Raw genomic sequence first — 17810 nt, 5'->3', positions numbered from 1 at the left:
GGAAAAGGTAAAGCTATAGGGGCAGAAATCAGGTAAGTAGTTATATGGGGCTCGGTGGAAGGAGAAGGTTAATTACAAAGGGGCACAAGAAAATTTTTTGTGGAGATGGAAGTATTTTGTATCTTGGTTGTTGTATGCTTACATGACCATAGAAGTTTCTTCAAATGTATAGAACTATATGCCTAAAAGGGTGTATTTTACTATATGTAAATTATATCTCAATAAATTTGAAAAAAAGTTTTGAACACCATTAGTGCCAGGTCTAATTACAGTGGTACAGTGGTGAATACACAGACCAGGTTCTGCTTCCAAGGAGTTATGCCTAGTGTGTTGCTTTTAAAAATATTTTTTAATTAAACAAATTTTCCATAAAATTTTTTACATCATCATTTGATGCAATGAAACTACTTATCCTTATTACATGTAATGCTTTGATAATTTGTGGAAAATGATGTTTAATAGTAATCAAAATTCCAAACAAGATTGGGCATGGCTTTTATTTGGTAAACTGGTTTCTGTTGAAGCAAGTGAGAGAATTTCATAAGCATAAAAATAAATCTGTTCATTTTCTTTCACTAAATTTTTCTTAAGTGTAGAATAATGATGACACCACTATTTACCTAGATCAGGTGGCTTTTTAAAAAATTACTTTGAATGGATGGCTTTTACCACATGAACAAAACATGGCACTAAACTATTAGTAGGGAATTGCTGAATATGGGAGATAATTAATTCTGTAAAGAGACAGTCTATTTCAACTTAGAACAATAATAATTTAGCTAAATTATTATAGTTAGGCAGTATATCCTATATAATAAAAACATAATATGCAAATCGACCGAACAGCCAAATAGCAGGATGACCATCTGGGACCACGCTATGATACCCACTGGCGCCTGACCAGCCAAGGCAGGTGCGATGCGATTGGTCAGGGCAAAGAGGGAGGCCCAGGCCACCGACCAGCGGGCTGCGGTGGGTGGGCAGGGCCTCCCTTTGCGAGGGAAGCCCAGGTCCCGGGTGCCGGCAGCCAGAGGGAAGCCGGGTCCCAGGTGCGGAGGAAAGCCGGTGCCGGTAGCCGGGGAAGGAAGACCTACTCTTGCACGAATTTCGTGCATTGGGCCTCTAGTATTATAATTAAGTCTTCAGAGTAATCCAAGGTTACTCTGCTAAACTGTGTGTTAGGGAAACCAGAATTTATTTCCTAAAAGTATAGCATACATACAGTCTACTGGAAGCAAAGTTTACTACACAAATCATTTCAATTATATTACACACAAACCTTTCCTAGAGATATTTAACAAAAATAATCAGAATGTTGTGATTTTTAGTTCATTTTTTCTGGAAATAATGCTAGCAAAGTAATAGTGTTTTTTTAAAACTGATGGAGACAGATAAATGTCTTTTTGCTGATATGTATTTGTATTGTGGGGGGTGGGGAGCTGAAAGATGCAAACAATATGAAGAAATGAAAGCCCTAGCTGGTTTGGCTTGGTGGATAGAGCGTTGGCCTGTGGACTGAAGGGTCTCAGGTTCGATCCACTCAAGGGCACATGCCCGGGTTGCAGGCTAGATCCCAAGTGGGGGGCATGCAGGAGGCAGCCAATCAATGATTCTCTCTCATAATTGATGCTTCTCTCTCTCTCCCTCTTCCTTCCTCTCTGAAATCAATAAAAATATATTTTAAAAAAAATTTAAAAAAAGAAATGAAAAATAATAACTTAAAATGAGGGTGGTTAAAGAGGACACTTAAAATTTATATAGAATTTGGAACCATTTTTGTGTCTTATGTCAGAATTTTATTTTTTTGATTGATTGATGTTAGAGATAGAGGAAGAGATTAAGGAAAGGCATCGATTTATTATTCTACTTGTTTATGAACTCATTGATGGATTCTTGTATGTGCCCTCACTGGGGATTAAACCCTCAACCTTGGAATATCAGGATGATGCTCTAACCACCTGAGTTACCCAATCAGGGCTGAGATTGATTCTTTATTCTCTGTGATTTTAAGATATTTGAAGCCATTTTTTTCTTCCAAAGCTATTTCTGGTTCTTTAAGAGGTTGTACTTAATAACATTTACCTAAGTATATCTTTGTGTTTAATACTGAAAAAAATCTATTAATTTAATTGTTGGCATCTGATGGAAACTAATTGTGCTTTTATGTCCTCTTGCAGTGGTTCTCAGTCTTCTGGCCCTTTAAATACAGTTCCTCATGTTGTGACCCAACCATAAAATTATTTTCGTTGCTACTTCATAACTGTAATGTTGTTACTGTTATGAATCATAATGTAAATATCTGATATGCAGGATGGTCTTAGGCGACCCCTGTGAAAGGGTCGTTCGACCAACAAAGGGGTTGCGACCCACAGGTTGAGAACCGCTGTCTTAGGGGATATGATGGAGTATTTCTCTTAATTTTTCGTGGCAATATGGTAGGTTTTCTGAAATACTAAAATGTGTTGCAAATGATCTAGAAAATTGATCAGGCAAACTTTTCCAATGAACAGTCAGATAAATATTTTTGGATCTGTGGATTATACAGTCTTTGTCACAACTATTCAACTTTGCTGTTGTAGTGTGAAAACATCTATAGATAATGTATAAATGAATGGACATGGGTGGATTCAACCTCGGGGCCATAGTTTGCAGAGCCTCATAAACACTCATTGTTTTAAACTACAAATATATTTTGAACTATGTATAATGCCAGGTGGGTACTAGACTTATTGGGGGAATCACTTACATAAATTTATAATTTATATACTGGTACACTATGATGTACTCCTGAAACTAATATAAAATAACTAGGGGCCCAGTAAACAAATTCGTACACCTTGAAAGGAACTGTGGGCCACAGAGGCTGTGGTAGTCACAGGGGCGGGTCTCAGCCCATCCTCCCCCTGCCTGGCCCCTCCTGCCACGGCCCTAGGTCCCCTGTCTGCCGGCAGCCCTGCTTCCGCCACTGCCGCTCCCACGCGCTGACAGCGCTGGTCCAAGCGCCAGGCGGGACCGCGGCATGCGGGAGCTAAGAATTTTCAGTAACCACCAGAAGCTCACCCCGATGACAGCGACTGGTGCCCTGCCTTGGTCTGGCGTCCCCCCTCACCTGCTCCACCATTCTGCTGTGGCTGACGCCTGCCATCTTCCGCCTGGTGGTCAGCACACGTCATAGCGACAGATTGTTTGGTTGTTCAGTTGTTCTGCCACTTGGTCTATTTGCATATTAGGGTTTTATATATATAGATATTGAATGTCAACTGTAACTGGAAATAAATTACAAATATATTTTGAAAATTTTGTGCATAAAGGTAAATCGTATTTTAAATATACTTTATTATACAGTTAACAAATATTTAGTACCAATTTAAAAGCTTATATGCCATATACTATGCCAAGTACTAGGCATGATTACTACCATCATGATTACTACCATCATGAAGTTTACAATGTAATGGGGAAAACAGACACCGACCAGGTATTTAAATGCTTTAGAAAAAGGATAACATTGAGTGGGTGCACAATAAAAAGCCCTGTGGTGAATCATTTTGTAAAATAGATAATCCCCATGTATAACCAATAATCAGTTCTTATAATTTGCCAGTTATTAAGATTTATGCTATATTTTTCTTTAAAAAATTGACCCTAATGTATAATATATCTTATCAAAGGTAAATTATTTCTTTTTAATCATTTTTTATTGTTCAGTTACAGTTGACATACATTAAAAACATTAGTTTCAAATGTACACCCCAGTGATTACACCTTACAGAATTTACTAAGTGATTATCCAAATAAATTTGTAACCATCTGAAACCATACATAGTTATTAGAATACTAGAGGCCCAGTGCATAATTTGTGCACAGGTGGGGTCTGGCCCACCCTCCCTGATCAGGCTAATCGGGCTGGCTGGCTGGGGGAAGGGCACCTGGGAGGTTGGCCAGCCAGCCCTGCCCCCGATAGTAGTGGGGGTGGCTGATTGGGGGCGGGGCTAGTCAGGGAGGGGCCAGCCCTGCCCCTGGTTGAACTCCCGGCCGAACTCCCAGTTGAGGGGACAATTTGCATATTAGGCTTTTGTTATATAGGATTATTGACTCTATTCCCTATGCTGTACTTTACATTCCCAAGACTATTCTGTAACAACCAACTTGTACTTCTTATTTTATCTTTTTCCCCCCTTGTGTCCAACCTCCCTCCCATATGGTAACCGTAAAATGTTCTCTGTATCTATGAGTCTTTCTATTCTTTTTGTTTATTTTTTTTTAGATTCAGTTGTTAGATATGTATTTATTACCATTTAATATTGTTCATTTTTTTTCTTTTCTTTTTTTTCTTAAGCAAGACCCTTTAACATTTCATGTAATACTGGTTTGGTGGTAATGAACATCTTTAGCTTTTTCTTATCTGTGAAGCTCTTTATATGTCCTTTGATTTTAAATGGTAGCATTGCTGGATAGAGTAATCTTGGCCGTAGGTCCTTGCTGTTTATCACTTTGAATATTTCTTGCCCATCCCTTCTGGGCAGCAAAGGTTCTGTTGAGAAATCAGCTGACGCTTGTATGGGAGCTTCCTTGTAGGTAACTAACTGCTTTTCTCTTGCTGCTTTTAAGATTCTTTATCTTTCACCTTTGCATTTTAATTCTGATGTGTCTTGGTGTGGGCCTCTTTGAGTTCAACTTTGGGACTCTGATTTCTGGACTTGCATGTCTATTCCCTTCACTAGATTAGGGAAGTTTTCTATTTTTTTTTTCCTTGAAATATGTTTTCAATTTCTTGCTCTCTCTCTTCTCCTTTCAGAAACCCCCATGATTCCAATGTTGGTACATTGAAGTTGTCCCAGAGGCTCCTTTACTTTTTTGGATTTTTTTTCTTTTTGCTGTTCCAATTGGGGTTTTTTGCTTCCTTATATTTCTCTGCTTCATCTCCTGTACTGGTGATTCCCTGTAATGTAGTCTTCATTTCAGTTAGTGTGTATTCTTCATTTCTGGTTTTTTTTTTTAAATTTTCTATCTTTGTTTTTGTTTCCTATCTCTTCTTTCTAAGTTCTCACTAAGTTCATTAAGCATACTTATAATCAGTGTGTTGAACTCTATTTCTGATAGGTTGTCTCCATTTTGTTTAGTTCTTTTTCTGATGGGCTGTTCTGTTTTTTATTTGGGACATGTTTCTTTGTCTCCTCATTTGGGCTGCCTCTCTGTGTTTGTTTCTGTGTATTAGATAGATCTGCTATTTCCCAGGCTTGGTAGAGTGACCTTATGTAGTAGATGTCCTGTAGGGTCCAATGGCATAGCCTCTCCATTCACTTGAGCTGGGCACTCCAGGTGTAGACCCCCTATGTGGGCTCTGTACACCCTTCTGTTGTAGTTGAGCCTTGATTGCTATTGGCATGTCAATGGAAGGGAGCTACCCCCAGGCCAGGTGTCTGCAGGGACTGGCTGTGACCACCAACCACCATGGAGGATAGCTGTGCTGGGGCCCACCCCACAGAGAAGGATTTACTTGAGTGTGTCACTTGTGGAGGTGGTTGGGTGGTGCTTCAATATGGTCTGAAGATGTTTACTGGGTGCACTGGCTCTGAGGCCTCCTGAGAGGTGCTGGCCAAGCTCATTTGCTGCTTGTGTTCTGCCTGGAGCTCGCCAGCATGAGCTACAAAGAGATCTGCAGATGGCTGCTACTTGTGCTGGGCTTGGAGATGCCCTGGCAAGGCCAAACTGCGAACCAAGGCCAGCTGCTGCTTGTGCCGGGCCTGGGGTCACTTAGCTGGAGGTATGGGGTACACTGAGGCCAGATGTTGCTTGTTAGAGAGATTTTTATGAAAGTCTGAAGCATGAGCCAAGATAGACCATTTGTTTGGGAAACCTACTGGAAACAGCTTGGATAGGCTCACAAGTTGGGGGGGACAGGGTTTCAGGAAATCACCAGGGCAGGGTGAACAGTGTGACTATTGAGACTCAGATAAGGTACTCACCTGCTGGCTCTATGGCAGGGGTCTCAGAAAAGGAACAGTGGCCTCTGTCAGCACTTAAACATTTTTTAAAAAAATTATTGATTTTAGCGGGGGAGAGAGAGAATGAAAGAAAGAAACATCTATTTGTTGTTTCACTTATTTATGCATCCATTGGTTGATTCTTATATGTGCCCTGAGGATGGAACCTGCAACCTTGGTAAATCAGACATCTAAGCAACTGAGCTACCCAGCCAGGGCTCTGCCAGCACTTTTATCTGACAGAAAGCTGTCTACCCACAGCTTTCACCTTGATGCCACACAATCCAGTTCCTCCCTGTATGCCCCTGGTTCCTTTCAGTCTGTTGCCCCAGTGCTAGACCTCAGAGGGAGTGAGTCCAGTAGGTCAGCACATGGTTCCTTTTAAAGGAACTGCCCAAACTCCAGAAGCCCTTGGTCTTACTCAGCCATAGTCCATGCTGGTTTTGTTGTGTGTGTTTTAAAAAGATTTTCTTACTGATTTTTAGAGAGAGAGGCAGGGAGAGGGAGAAAGAGAAACATCAATGTGAGAGTGAAACATTGGTCAGCTGCTTCCTGCAGGCTCCCTGCCAGGGATTGAACCCACAACCTGGGCATGTTCACTTATCAGGAATCAAATCAGCAACCTTTAGGTGCATGGGACGATGCCCAGCTAACTGAGTCACACCAACCAGAGATTCTTGTTGGTTTTTATAGCAGAAGTTATGGAGACTTCTCTTCTTGGCCCTGGAACCCTGGGCTGGGGGGACCTGGTGTGGGGCTGGGACCCCTCACTCCTCAGGAGGGACCTCCACAGCTGAGATATCCCTCCCAGTTTTTATCACCATATGTAGGTGTGGGACCAGCCCGTTCCACATCTCTGCTCCCCCCTACTAGTCTTGATGAGGCTTCTTCTTTAAACTTGATGAGGACTTACATTCAGCTATATTTCAGGTGGTTCTGAATGATGGTTGTTCTGTAGTTTAGTTGTAATTTTGATGTGGTTATGGGAGAATTCAAGTACAGTATTTTTAAGGTGACTTATTCAACAAACCACTTTTCTTATTTGTGACACTCACGTTAAATAAATTAACATATGCATGCTTAAAATTATAGCGAAGTCTACTTGATGTACATTTTTTCCTTTCAAATATAGTTGCTGTTGAATTTTATTGGGTCTCAGCTCAATATCATCTATTATTATTAATGTATGTTTATTTTTGGTCTCTAGAGGTCTCTTATCTGAAGGGACAGTTCATCTATATTCAGAAACTCAGGTATGAAATCAAATTTTTTGTGAGTATAATTACATTCTGTAAAATTTAGGGGTTTTTTAAAGACTTTTCTTAAAACAGAGAAGTGTTATGACTCTAGAAATAGAATATAAGCTTGATACTCAGAAGAGATGTCTTCATGAAATTTTGCTCATAAAATAAATGAAATCCATTTTTGTCTCATAATTTCACTGAACAATTTGGAGCTATGATGGAAAAAATTCTAAGTGAAATGAGTCTGTACCCTAAGGATATTTTAGTTTTCTCTCTAAAGCCCAAATTTATAGATAGAAAATCTGAAAAAGAAAAGTATTTATATACAATGAATGTATTTTTAAAAGGTTTATTCATTCATTTAAATATTTACACGTAGGGATCACTATTGTAGGTGCCGAGCTTACTGTGGACTGTAAATTCCCCACCCATGGGGATGTAGGTCTAAGTAACAGTATACATCAAGCATGTCAAACTCACGGCTGGCTGCAAGTTTGACATGGTTGGTACACATGAAAGCCATCGGGGGAATAATCAGTAAGGGGAACTAAATTCTGTGAGTCAGAACATTCAGTTTAACGTATGACCCGCTAGCTGAATATCCTTGAAACTTTGGGACTCATTTTCTTTGTCTTGGAATCTCTTGGTCCTAATATCATCTAGGTCTTTTCCAGCTATAGAATTCTGGGATTTTAAAAAATACAGTTTGATTCACTTCATGAAAATAGCAATTCTTTTATGTTGCAAACCAACAAGTCTGAATTACTTACTTTAGCACATGATTAGAATCTAACTAACCAATAATTTAAATTTTTTTCATATAGCCAAAGAGCAAAAATGTTGATCCAGTAAACAAGGTTAAAAAAAAACTACACTCTGCAAATAAAGGAAAGAAAACAAATTCAAGGTATAGTACAGTTTTAAAAGTATACTTTTTCCCTAAATTTTATAATTTACAGTAGTATCATTCTTTTTTTAAAATATTTTTTATTGATTTTAGAGAGGAAGGGACAGGGAGAGAGAGATAGAAATATCAACACTGAGAGAGAATCATTGATTGGCTGCCTCCTGCATGCCCCAAAATGGCTATTGAGCCTGCAACCTGGGCATGTGCCCTTGACCGGGAATCAAACTATGACCTCCTGGTTCATAGGTCAATGCACAACCACTGAGCTACGCTGGTCAGGCCATTCTTAATTATTAAGTTTTTTGTTTCTCCAGGTCTTTTTTACCACAAAATATACAAAATTACAATACACACACACACACACACACACACACACACACACATATATATATATCTGTCCACACTCAATAATTTAAAACATTTTCTATCAGAAATGTCTTGCAGTAGTTAATTTTGTATTTTCTTAGAACTATGACTAGAACCTAGATGTTATTTTCTGCCTACTTCTCTCAAGTAAACGAAATTGCATATACTTTTTGAGTATTTAATGGCACCATACCTTACTGTATTTGAGACATAGAATGATTTGACTTGCTCTAAGACTATAATATAATTTACATTTTATTGTTTTTGATGAAAAATAATTCAAGACTGGTCTTAGTACTTTATGTATTAAAAATGGGGCCCATGAGGCTCTTTGGGTTGGAGACTTTCTAGGAAAGGAGGGTCATACCTGCTGTGGGTTGTACCAATCAGCTTCTTATTCACAGGGTTATTCAATTTATATGTCTACTAGAGGCCTGGTGCACGAAATTCATGCACGGGGGGTGGGGGGTTCCTCAGCCCGGCCTGCAACGACACCAGCATCTTTCGCCCCAGCTTCTGGCCCGAGGCCCCTCTCCTCCTTCTGTATGGCCAGGGCGGGGACACTGGGCTTGCGTCACCGTGAGCCCAGCATCCCTCACCCTGGCCTCTGGCCCGAGGCCCCTCCCCACCCTCCACGTGGCCGGGTCTGGGACCCTCTCCTCCCTCCACGTGGCCGGGGCACAGATGCTGGGCTCGCATTGCTGGGGCGACACCGCCAGTGTCCCGCCCCGGACCACTATGGGCGCTGCCATCTTTGTTGCGGAGTGATGGTTAATTTGCATATTTCTCTTTTATTAGATAGGATTACTTGCCTAAACTCCTAATTTGGGAAAAATGTTTGTTAATTCTTGTGTCTGTTAATTGGCTAAATAACCTTTTTTTTTTTCTTCAATAAATAGAGGAAAAAAATAGAGTGAAAGGATAGGAAGAAAAATCTAAAAATTGATTAATTGAAGAAGAGAGAACACATACTATATACTGGAAAGGTTATCTTATTTTTTAGACTTCATGTTTACTTTTACAAAGAAAAGGTTGCTTTTCAAAATAAAATTCAGAAGCTTTTGCTTTTGTATCAAAAGTAAATCCAACTTTTTGGTCGACTTTGATCCTGGTTACAATGTGTTTTTTTAGGTTGAAAAAAATGTTGAGTTTGAGCTAAGAAGTGTTTACTCTGTAATTCTTTCTCAAGAGATATTATTTTTTTAGTGTTTGCAGAATTATGGCTAGAGTGCTATTATTTGTACAGGTCTTCTCCAGCAGCTTGTGAAATTAAAAGCCACAGGCTAGATTTGACCAAGGAGGCCAAGTTTAGTACTTTTATTTTTGATGTTCATTTGTTTGGAGGCAATGTTAAAATAAACAGGCCTCACAAAGCCTTCTCTAGCTCTGTGGTTCTGTAATTCATAAAGGTGGAAAGTCTACTAAGACACTTATAGTCCTTGAAAGTATCAACTATAGGTTTCATCATAAATTTAAATTTTATGATAATTTTGATATGCTTTGTTATTTGGATAAGTCATATTTAGGGGTCTTACATATACAGTATGTGTAATGTACATTTACATATGTAATTTTCTTTTTTAGTATAAAGTTGAAATACTCTGATGTACCAACTGCCAATGATGTTGCCATTCCAGAGGATTTCTCAGACTTTTCTCTTGCAAAAACAGTTAGCAAAATTGAAGGGCAACTGGAAGAAGAAGGCCTACCTGATTATATAGATGATGATATTTTTTGTGGTGCTAGTAAAGACATTGGAACAGGTAAGTTTTCTTTTATTTATATCACAGTTAATTAGAAAAAGATATTTAGGAACTTTTTTGCATTTTAAAATATATTGTGATGTATTTGTTTCAAAATCATCTAGTGCATTGGTTCTCAACCTTCTTGCCCTTTAAATACAGTTCCTCATGTTGTGACCCAACCATAAAATTAGTTTCGTTGCTGCTTCATAATTGTAATGTTGCTACTGTTATGAATCGTAATGTAAATATCTGATATGCAGGATGGTCTTAGGCAACCCCTGTGAAAGGGTCGTTAGACCAACAAAGGGGTCGCGACCCACAGGTTGAGAACCACTGATCTAGTGGGACATGATGGTGGAAGGAATGAGTGGGATTGTAACTGAAGTAATTGGTTATGAGTCAGTAATTATGAAAGTGGATCATGGGAAAGTAACTGCTTCATTGAACTAGTCTCTACTTTTATGGTGTTGGTTTCATTGACCACTCTTCAACTAAGGTTAAAATGTCCCAAAACTAATCCTTAAAACATTAAAATTAAAAAAAAACAAAACCACACACCCCACATGATTCTTTGAATTTTTTCATTTACCATTATTATATTCTTCTTATTGCATATTAAATTAACACGTCAAAAGGATAAATGAACTATAGATGTAGCATCAGGTAAAATGATCAAATGAGTTTTCTAACCAATATAATTTTCTTTCTTATAAACTCATTTTTGTCAGACCACTAGAAACATAATAGGACTAAGTTTAGATCATCTGAAGACATTGTTAGTTACCAGTAATGCCTCTAAAATTATGTTGAGTTTGTGAGGAGTCACCAATACTATTGTAAACAAAAGATAAGACAGTTCAGTGTATATGTACATAGTTAATGCTGAACTATAATTAATTGTGAGTTCAGACAAGCCACTTAGCCCCTCTATAATAGCAATATATTAGTTTCAAAATTTAGCACTTTGTATTAGATGATTATAAACTTTATCTTTAAAATTATCTGATTCTGTGAAAATCACAACAATTATATGTGTAATGATTGTTGTGCTGCATGCTAGTTAGTCATAAGTGAAGAGAAATATATTTATGCATTTACTATATTTATTGACCTATCCAAGCTTTCTGGGGCTAGTTGTCAAGAAGGAAGTTAAATGAAGCAGGGTGTTGCCTTTGTGTCTCTGTTAAGATGCCTTCAAGGACACAATGGTCAGATGTTAGCTGTTCCTCGGCACACAGTGAACATGGCCCTGTTACAGTATTCCTCTTCCCTGATACAGGGAACCAGCACAAACTACTTTTTCTAATTGCTCAATTACCCCTCTGCATCTTTACCCCCTTTTTGAGAATTTTTGCCCTGCATGTCTCCCCTTTTATTCTTTTATTCCGGATGATTGCCTGAGGGAGGAAAAGATCAAAAAGTAGTTTAGCAGCACAGATTGCTTTGTAAGACTAATAGTTGGAGTGGGATGGGGAGGTTAGTGCTGTGTACCTAAAGTGGGGGAGAGAAAGAGATAGTAGGAAAAAGTCATGCTCTCCCATTCTTCTTTCTTTTCCCCTAGAGACCAACTACTGCAAATGTCACACTTTTGAATTTATCATTCCCCTTCTATCCCTGTTAGCCTGAAGTTATGTGAGAAGCTAGAAAGAGAGTTGAGGCTATAGGTGGGTTAGAACCAACTGCAGCTCATCAGCTCCACGGGGACTCTGGGGACCTTGATAAGAGCTTGGGAACAGAAAGTGTGTACGCAGACGCATGCCTGTGGTTCAGATTCTCAGGAGTGCTTTGGTCCCCCCCCGAACCCCCCCCTTTTTTTACTTGGTTCCACTGTTGAAATGTGAGCATTTGTTTCTGTTGGGTGATTTGTTAATTTATCTTTAAATTAGGAGTATTTAGTCTTCCCAAACAGGGATCTCCTGTTAGATTCCCATCTTGAACGTGTTTGTTCTTTCATAATATAATGGTCTCTCTTATAAATGATGACGTTTTAGATTCAGTGAAAGGCAATAAATATAATTATTTAAATCCACAGAAGCACAGATCAGATTTCTGAAGGCCAAACTCCGTGTTATGCAGCAGGAATTGGATAATGTTGTATGTGAATGCAATAGAAAGGTTAGTTTTTAAAAGCTCTCAATGTATATGCTCTAATATTAAGACATTTTAGGAATAATTTAAATTATATTTTTAAATTAGCTTCATTGAGATATAATTCAGTTAAATTTTGAATTAAAAATTATATGTAAACACTGAACTCCATTCTAAGATGTGGAATTTTCAGAGCTAAGTAATTTTAAATACTTGTTAGCAATTAGAATTCTTTATATTAGACTTATAAGTGTAAGCTATTAAGCACAAATAAAATATGTGACTTTCATTTTTTTAAAATGAAAATCAAAGATCATGTGAAGTTCCTTTTTGTTTTCTGCTTTATATTTTTAAATCATGTGCATTTTTATATACCAAATAGTGCATTTTTAAACATAATCTATAATTTCATAACTATAGGAGGATGAAATTCAGGATTTAAAGTCTCAAGTAAAAAATTTTGAGGAAGATTGTGTAAGACAGCAGCGAACAATTAATTTGCAACAGTCTCAAGCAGAAAAATATAAAACTCTTTTCGAAGAAGCAAACAAAAAATGTGATGGATTACAGCAACAGCTGTCTTCAGTAGAAAGGGTAATCATTTTGCTATTTTTCTTAACCTAAAACCAAAGATGCACTAAACCACTATAGTTGCACATTTGGATAGACACCACTTTTGGTTGTTTAGTTATTTTGTCAGTGTTGACTAAAAACTCTTCTTCCTTATATAGGAGAGTATTTTTAATAGATTTATTGAGATATAGTTCACAGAGAATACATCGCACCCTTTTAGTGTACAATTCAGTGGCTTTTAGTGTATTCACAGTTGTGCAACTACCACTACTATCAATTTGAGAACATTTCATCACTCCAAAAGACACCCATACCCTTTAGCCAAGTACCCCATCCCTCTTCTTCTAAACCCTTCCAGTCCTAGGCAATTTCTAATCTTTTTGTCTCAATAGATTTGACTATTCTGGACATTTCATATATACAGCATCATACAATGTGTGGTATTTTGAGACTGACATCTTCAGCTTAACATGTTTTCAAGTTTTATCCACACTGTAGCACATATCATTACTTTAGTACTTTTCATGGAGTATGTAGTTGTAACACATTTATCTGTTTATCATTTGATAGACATTTTGGTTGGTTTCCAATTTTTGTGAATCATGCTGCTATGAACATTCATGTACATACAGGTTTTTGTGTGGACATGCTTTCATTTCTCTTGGGTAAATACCTAGGAATGGAATTGCTGGGTCATAGGTTAACCGTTTATTTAACTTTTGAGGAACTGCCAACTGTTTTCCAAACCAGCTATACAACTTTTACATTTCTACCAGCAGTGTATAAGGGTTCTAATTTCTCTCTACATTCTTACCAACACGTTAGATTATCTTTTTCATTATAGCCATTCTGTTGGTGTGCGGTGGTTATCTCATTGTAGTTTTGAGGTACATTTTCCTGATAACTCATGATTTTGAAGATATTTTATATGTTTATTGGACATTTGTATATCTTCTTTGGAAATATGTCTGTTCAGATCCTTTGCCCATTTTAAAAAATATATATTTTATTGATTTTTTACAGAGAGGAAGGGAGAGGGATAGAGAGTTAGAAACATCGATGAGAGAGAAACATCGATGAGCTGCCTCCTGCACACCTCCTACTTGGGATGTGCCCACAACCCAGGTACATGCCCTTGGCCGGAATTGAACCTGGGACCTTTTAGTCCACAGGCCAACGCTCTATCCACTGAGCCAAACTGGTTAGGGTCTTTGCCCATTTTTGAAATTAGAATTTTAAAATTATTGAGTAGTAAGAGATCATTATATATTCTAGATACAGTCCCTCATCAGATATATGATTTGCAAATATTTCTCCCATTCATTGGGTTGTCTTTGCACTTTCTTTATGGTGTACTTTGAAGCACAAAAATTTTAAATTTTGAAATCCAATTTATTTAATATATCTTTGGTTGCTTGTGCTTTTGGTGTCATATCTTCAGGGAGAATATATTTTAAATAAACTATCCTACTTAAGAATTTTTATATTACATACCATTGTGTTAACAAAAATACACTATGCAGTATTATTTTGTAAGACTGAGTGATGATTAAATTTATGTAACATAGCATGTATTGAGATTTAAGTAGCAAGAAAATATGCATTCTTCATTATAATGCCATATTTCTCTTTAGTGTGTTCATATAAAAGTGCCTATTTTTAAACATTATGGCCCTGTATAATTAGCATTATCATCTGGTAATACATTTTTTAACATCAGATTTATTGGGATATAATTTATATACAATAAATCACCTCTTTTATTACACAGTTCTATGAGTTTTAACAAATGCACAGTCCTGAAACCACACCATAATTGAGATATAAAACATGCCCATCATCCCACAAAATTCCCTTGTGAATTTAGTCAAGTCCTTCCTCTTCTCCCAGCCTCAGGCAACACTCATTTCTTTTGGTTCTTATTTTTTGGCCCTTATCATAATGTCATAAATAGAACCACATAGTAGCCTTTTGAGTCTGGTGTTTGTTTGTTTTTCACTTAGCATAAAGCATTTTAGACTCACCCATGTTGTAGTAGTCCACTCGTTTTTATTGCTGAATAGTGTAACATTACCAAATTTTATCTACCTACTCATCTAGAAATACAAATTGATTGTAGTATTTAATACTCTAAGCCTGTGTTGTCCAGTACGGTAGCCACTCACTGTATATGTGCCTAGTCCAAATTGTGACATGCTGAAAGTTTAAAATAAACATCAGATTTTGAAGACTAAATATAAAAGAGAATAAAGAATGTGAAATCTCATTAATATTTTTATAATGGTTACATGTTGAAATAATAATATTTTGGATGTATTGGGATAAGGGAAATAGTATTAAAATTAATTTTACTTATTAAAGTGGCTAATAGAAATTTTTTAATTAAATAGAAATATATTATATTACTGTTGGGCTAAGAAATCTGGACAAATGGCCTAAGGAAAAAAAGCTGTTCTATCTGGGGAACAACAATTTTAATTGGTATGAACACTTTATCATTTGTCATTATGCAACCCAGCTCTGGTCATATCATTGTTCTAGTCTCGCATAATCTTAAAACTTTGTTTATATTTTTGATTCTTTTCTTGTTCTTGGACATCATACTCAATCCTGTGCATTCTTTCTTCTTAATGTTTTTCATTCATTTCTTCAATTCCCATTGCCACTCACTACTTGGTTCAAGCTCCTATTACTTCTGATCCTCCTTACTGGTTATTTTATGTCCTTTCTCTTTTCCTTGTCCATTGTATCCTGTAGTATGCCAATAGATTAACGTTTCCAAAGGACTACATTGACTGTAACACTACCTTTGTATGGGCAGAAAAGGATCTAACATATTTTGGGTGCTTTGTGCCAGGCAAAACATTTTATAAAAAGGAAACTGAGTCTGAGAGGTTAAGGAGAATGCCCAAGGTCACATAGGAGTGAAAGAACAGGATTCAAACAGTATTTGACTACAAAGTGGGGGTTTTTTCTACAAAGCACATAGACTTTTTCTGCAACTGCCCCCTCCCTCTCCAAATTAAATGGACTTAAACACACAGTCGTTCCAAAATCTCCTTGCTGTTTAGAGTTAAATATTTGAAACTTTTGGTTCATAGTAACTAAGTAATTATGGTACATTGGCAACCTGAAGATTTTTATGGAAACTTTCATTTGCTCTAAATTCCCAGGTTGCATCCTTATTTACCTTGGAGCAAGAGAAGCATAACTCTTTCTGGGTTATATGGAACTCAAGACTGAATCTTTCTTTGATAATTGCATTTATTTTATATATTTCTAGCAACAAATCTCAATGTACAGTTCACAGAAATATAAAACAGAGCTTTAGTTTAATGAAGCTGCTTCTGTAAACCCGCAAAAGCTAACTATTTAAACAGTTATGTATATTATTTTAGCTGCTGACACTAATAGATGAGGTCATTTTTAGAACATAAAAACAGCCCTAACCGGTTTGGCTCAGTGGATAGAGCATCAGCCTGTGGACGCCAGTGTCCCAGGTTGGATTCCGGTCAAGGGCAGGTACCTTGGTTGTGGGCACATACCCAGTAGGGAGTGTGCAGGAGGCAGCTGATCGAAGTTTCTCTCCCATCGATGTTTCTAACTCTCTACCTCTCTCCCTTCCTCTCTGTAAAAAAACCCCAATAAAATAAAAAACAAACAAAAAAGAAAGCATTTTATTTCAGCATTGATTTTGTTTTTCTGTGAATGATCTCTGCATTAAAATATGCTTGTTTTTTTAAAAAATATGCTTGTTTCAATTGTACAACTCATTGAGTTTTTACAAGCTAGTCCATCCTTGTAACTACCACCACAATCAAGATAAAGAAAATTTCCGTCACCCCTTCCCCCACATTTCTATTGTATCCCTTCCTCATCCATCTCTACTCTCTAACCATGGCTCCAGGCAATCACTTATCTGCAATCCTTTACTACAGATTCGTTTTTCCTGTTCTAAAATTTCATGTAGATGGAATCATAAGTATGTACCTTTTTTTGCATCTGGCTTCATTTGTTCAGCATAATGTTTTTGAGATTCATCAATACTGTTGTGTGTTGTGTGGTTCATTCCCTTGTATTGCTGAGTAGTATTTATTTATGAATTTATTTTTGTTGATCTGTTCACCAGTTGAAGGGCATTTGATTTGATTCCAGCTTTGGACCATTGGATATAGAGCCACTATGAATTTTCATGTACCAGTGTTTTGTGTAGACACACTTTGTATGTATGTATAGACACATCCAGTATCATTCATGATGTTGAATAAATAACTAGGAGTAGAATTTCTGGGTATTATGGAAAGTGCATGTTTAATTTTTTAAAGAAACTGTCAAATTGTGTTCCACAGTGATTTTATTCCCACTAGCAATATATGAGAGTTCCAGTGATCCTGTAGCATCACTTGATATTGTCAATCTTTTTAATTTTAGCCATATTAGAGGGCAGAAGTAGTATCTTATTACAACTTGCATTTGTATTTTATTTTTTTAAATTTCTTTATTGATTAAGTTATTACATATGTGTCCTTATCCCCACATTACTCCCCATCCCCCCCTCTCATGCCCTCACCCCCCTGGTGTCTGTGTTCATTGGTTAGGCCTATATGCTTGCATATAAGTCCTTTGGTTGATCTCTCCCCCTTACCCCACCCTCCCCTACCTTCCCTCTGAGATTCGACGGTCTGATCGATGCTTCTCTGTCTCTGGATCTGTTTTTGTTCATCAGTTTATGTGGTTCACTATATTCCATAAATGAGTGAGATCATGTGATGTTTATCTTTCTCTGACTGGCTTATTTCGCTTAGCATAATGCTCTCCAGTTCCATCCATGCTATTGCAAATGGTAAGAACTCCTTTTTTATAGCAGCTTAGTATTCCATTGTGTAGATGTACCACAGGT

At 37.3% G+C, this 17810-nt stretch overlaps 1 protein-coding gene across 1 annotated transcript in view; it reads left to right on the top strand.

Moving 5' to 3' along the window:
* Positions 1-17810, top strand: part of TEX9 (testis expressed 9) — a 45626-nt gene that overhangs the window by 15729 nt on the left and 12087 nt on the right. The window contains exons 5-9 of the mRNA XM_014453414.2: positions 7195-7240; positions 8056-8138; positions 10089-10267; positions 12282-12364; positions 12758-12931. Coding sequence (XP_014308900.1) covers positions 7195-7240; positions 8056-8138; positions 10089-10267; positions 12282-12364; positions 12758-12931 — 565 coding nt within the window. The remainder of the gene's footprint in view (positions 1-7194; positions 7241-8055; positions 8139-10088; positions 10268-12281; positions 12365-12757; positions 12932-17810) is intronic.

The sequence above is a fragment of the Myotis lucifugus genome, unplaced genomic scaffold, assembly GCF_000147115.1.
Source record: "Myotis lucifugus unplaced genomic scaffold, Myoluc2.0 scaffold_23, whole genome shotgun sequence".
Taxonomy (NCBI): domain Eukaryota; kingdom Metazoa; phylum Chordata; class Mammalia; order Chiroptera; family Vespertilionidae; genus Myotis; species Myotis lucifugus.
The sequence above is the reverse complement of the archived record's forward strand: the minus strand, read 5'-3'. Positions and strand labels throughout refer to the sequence as shown.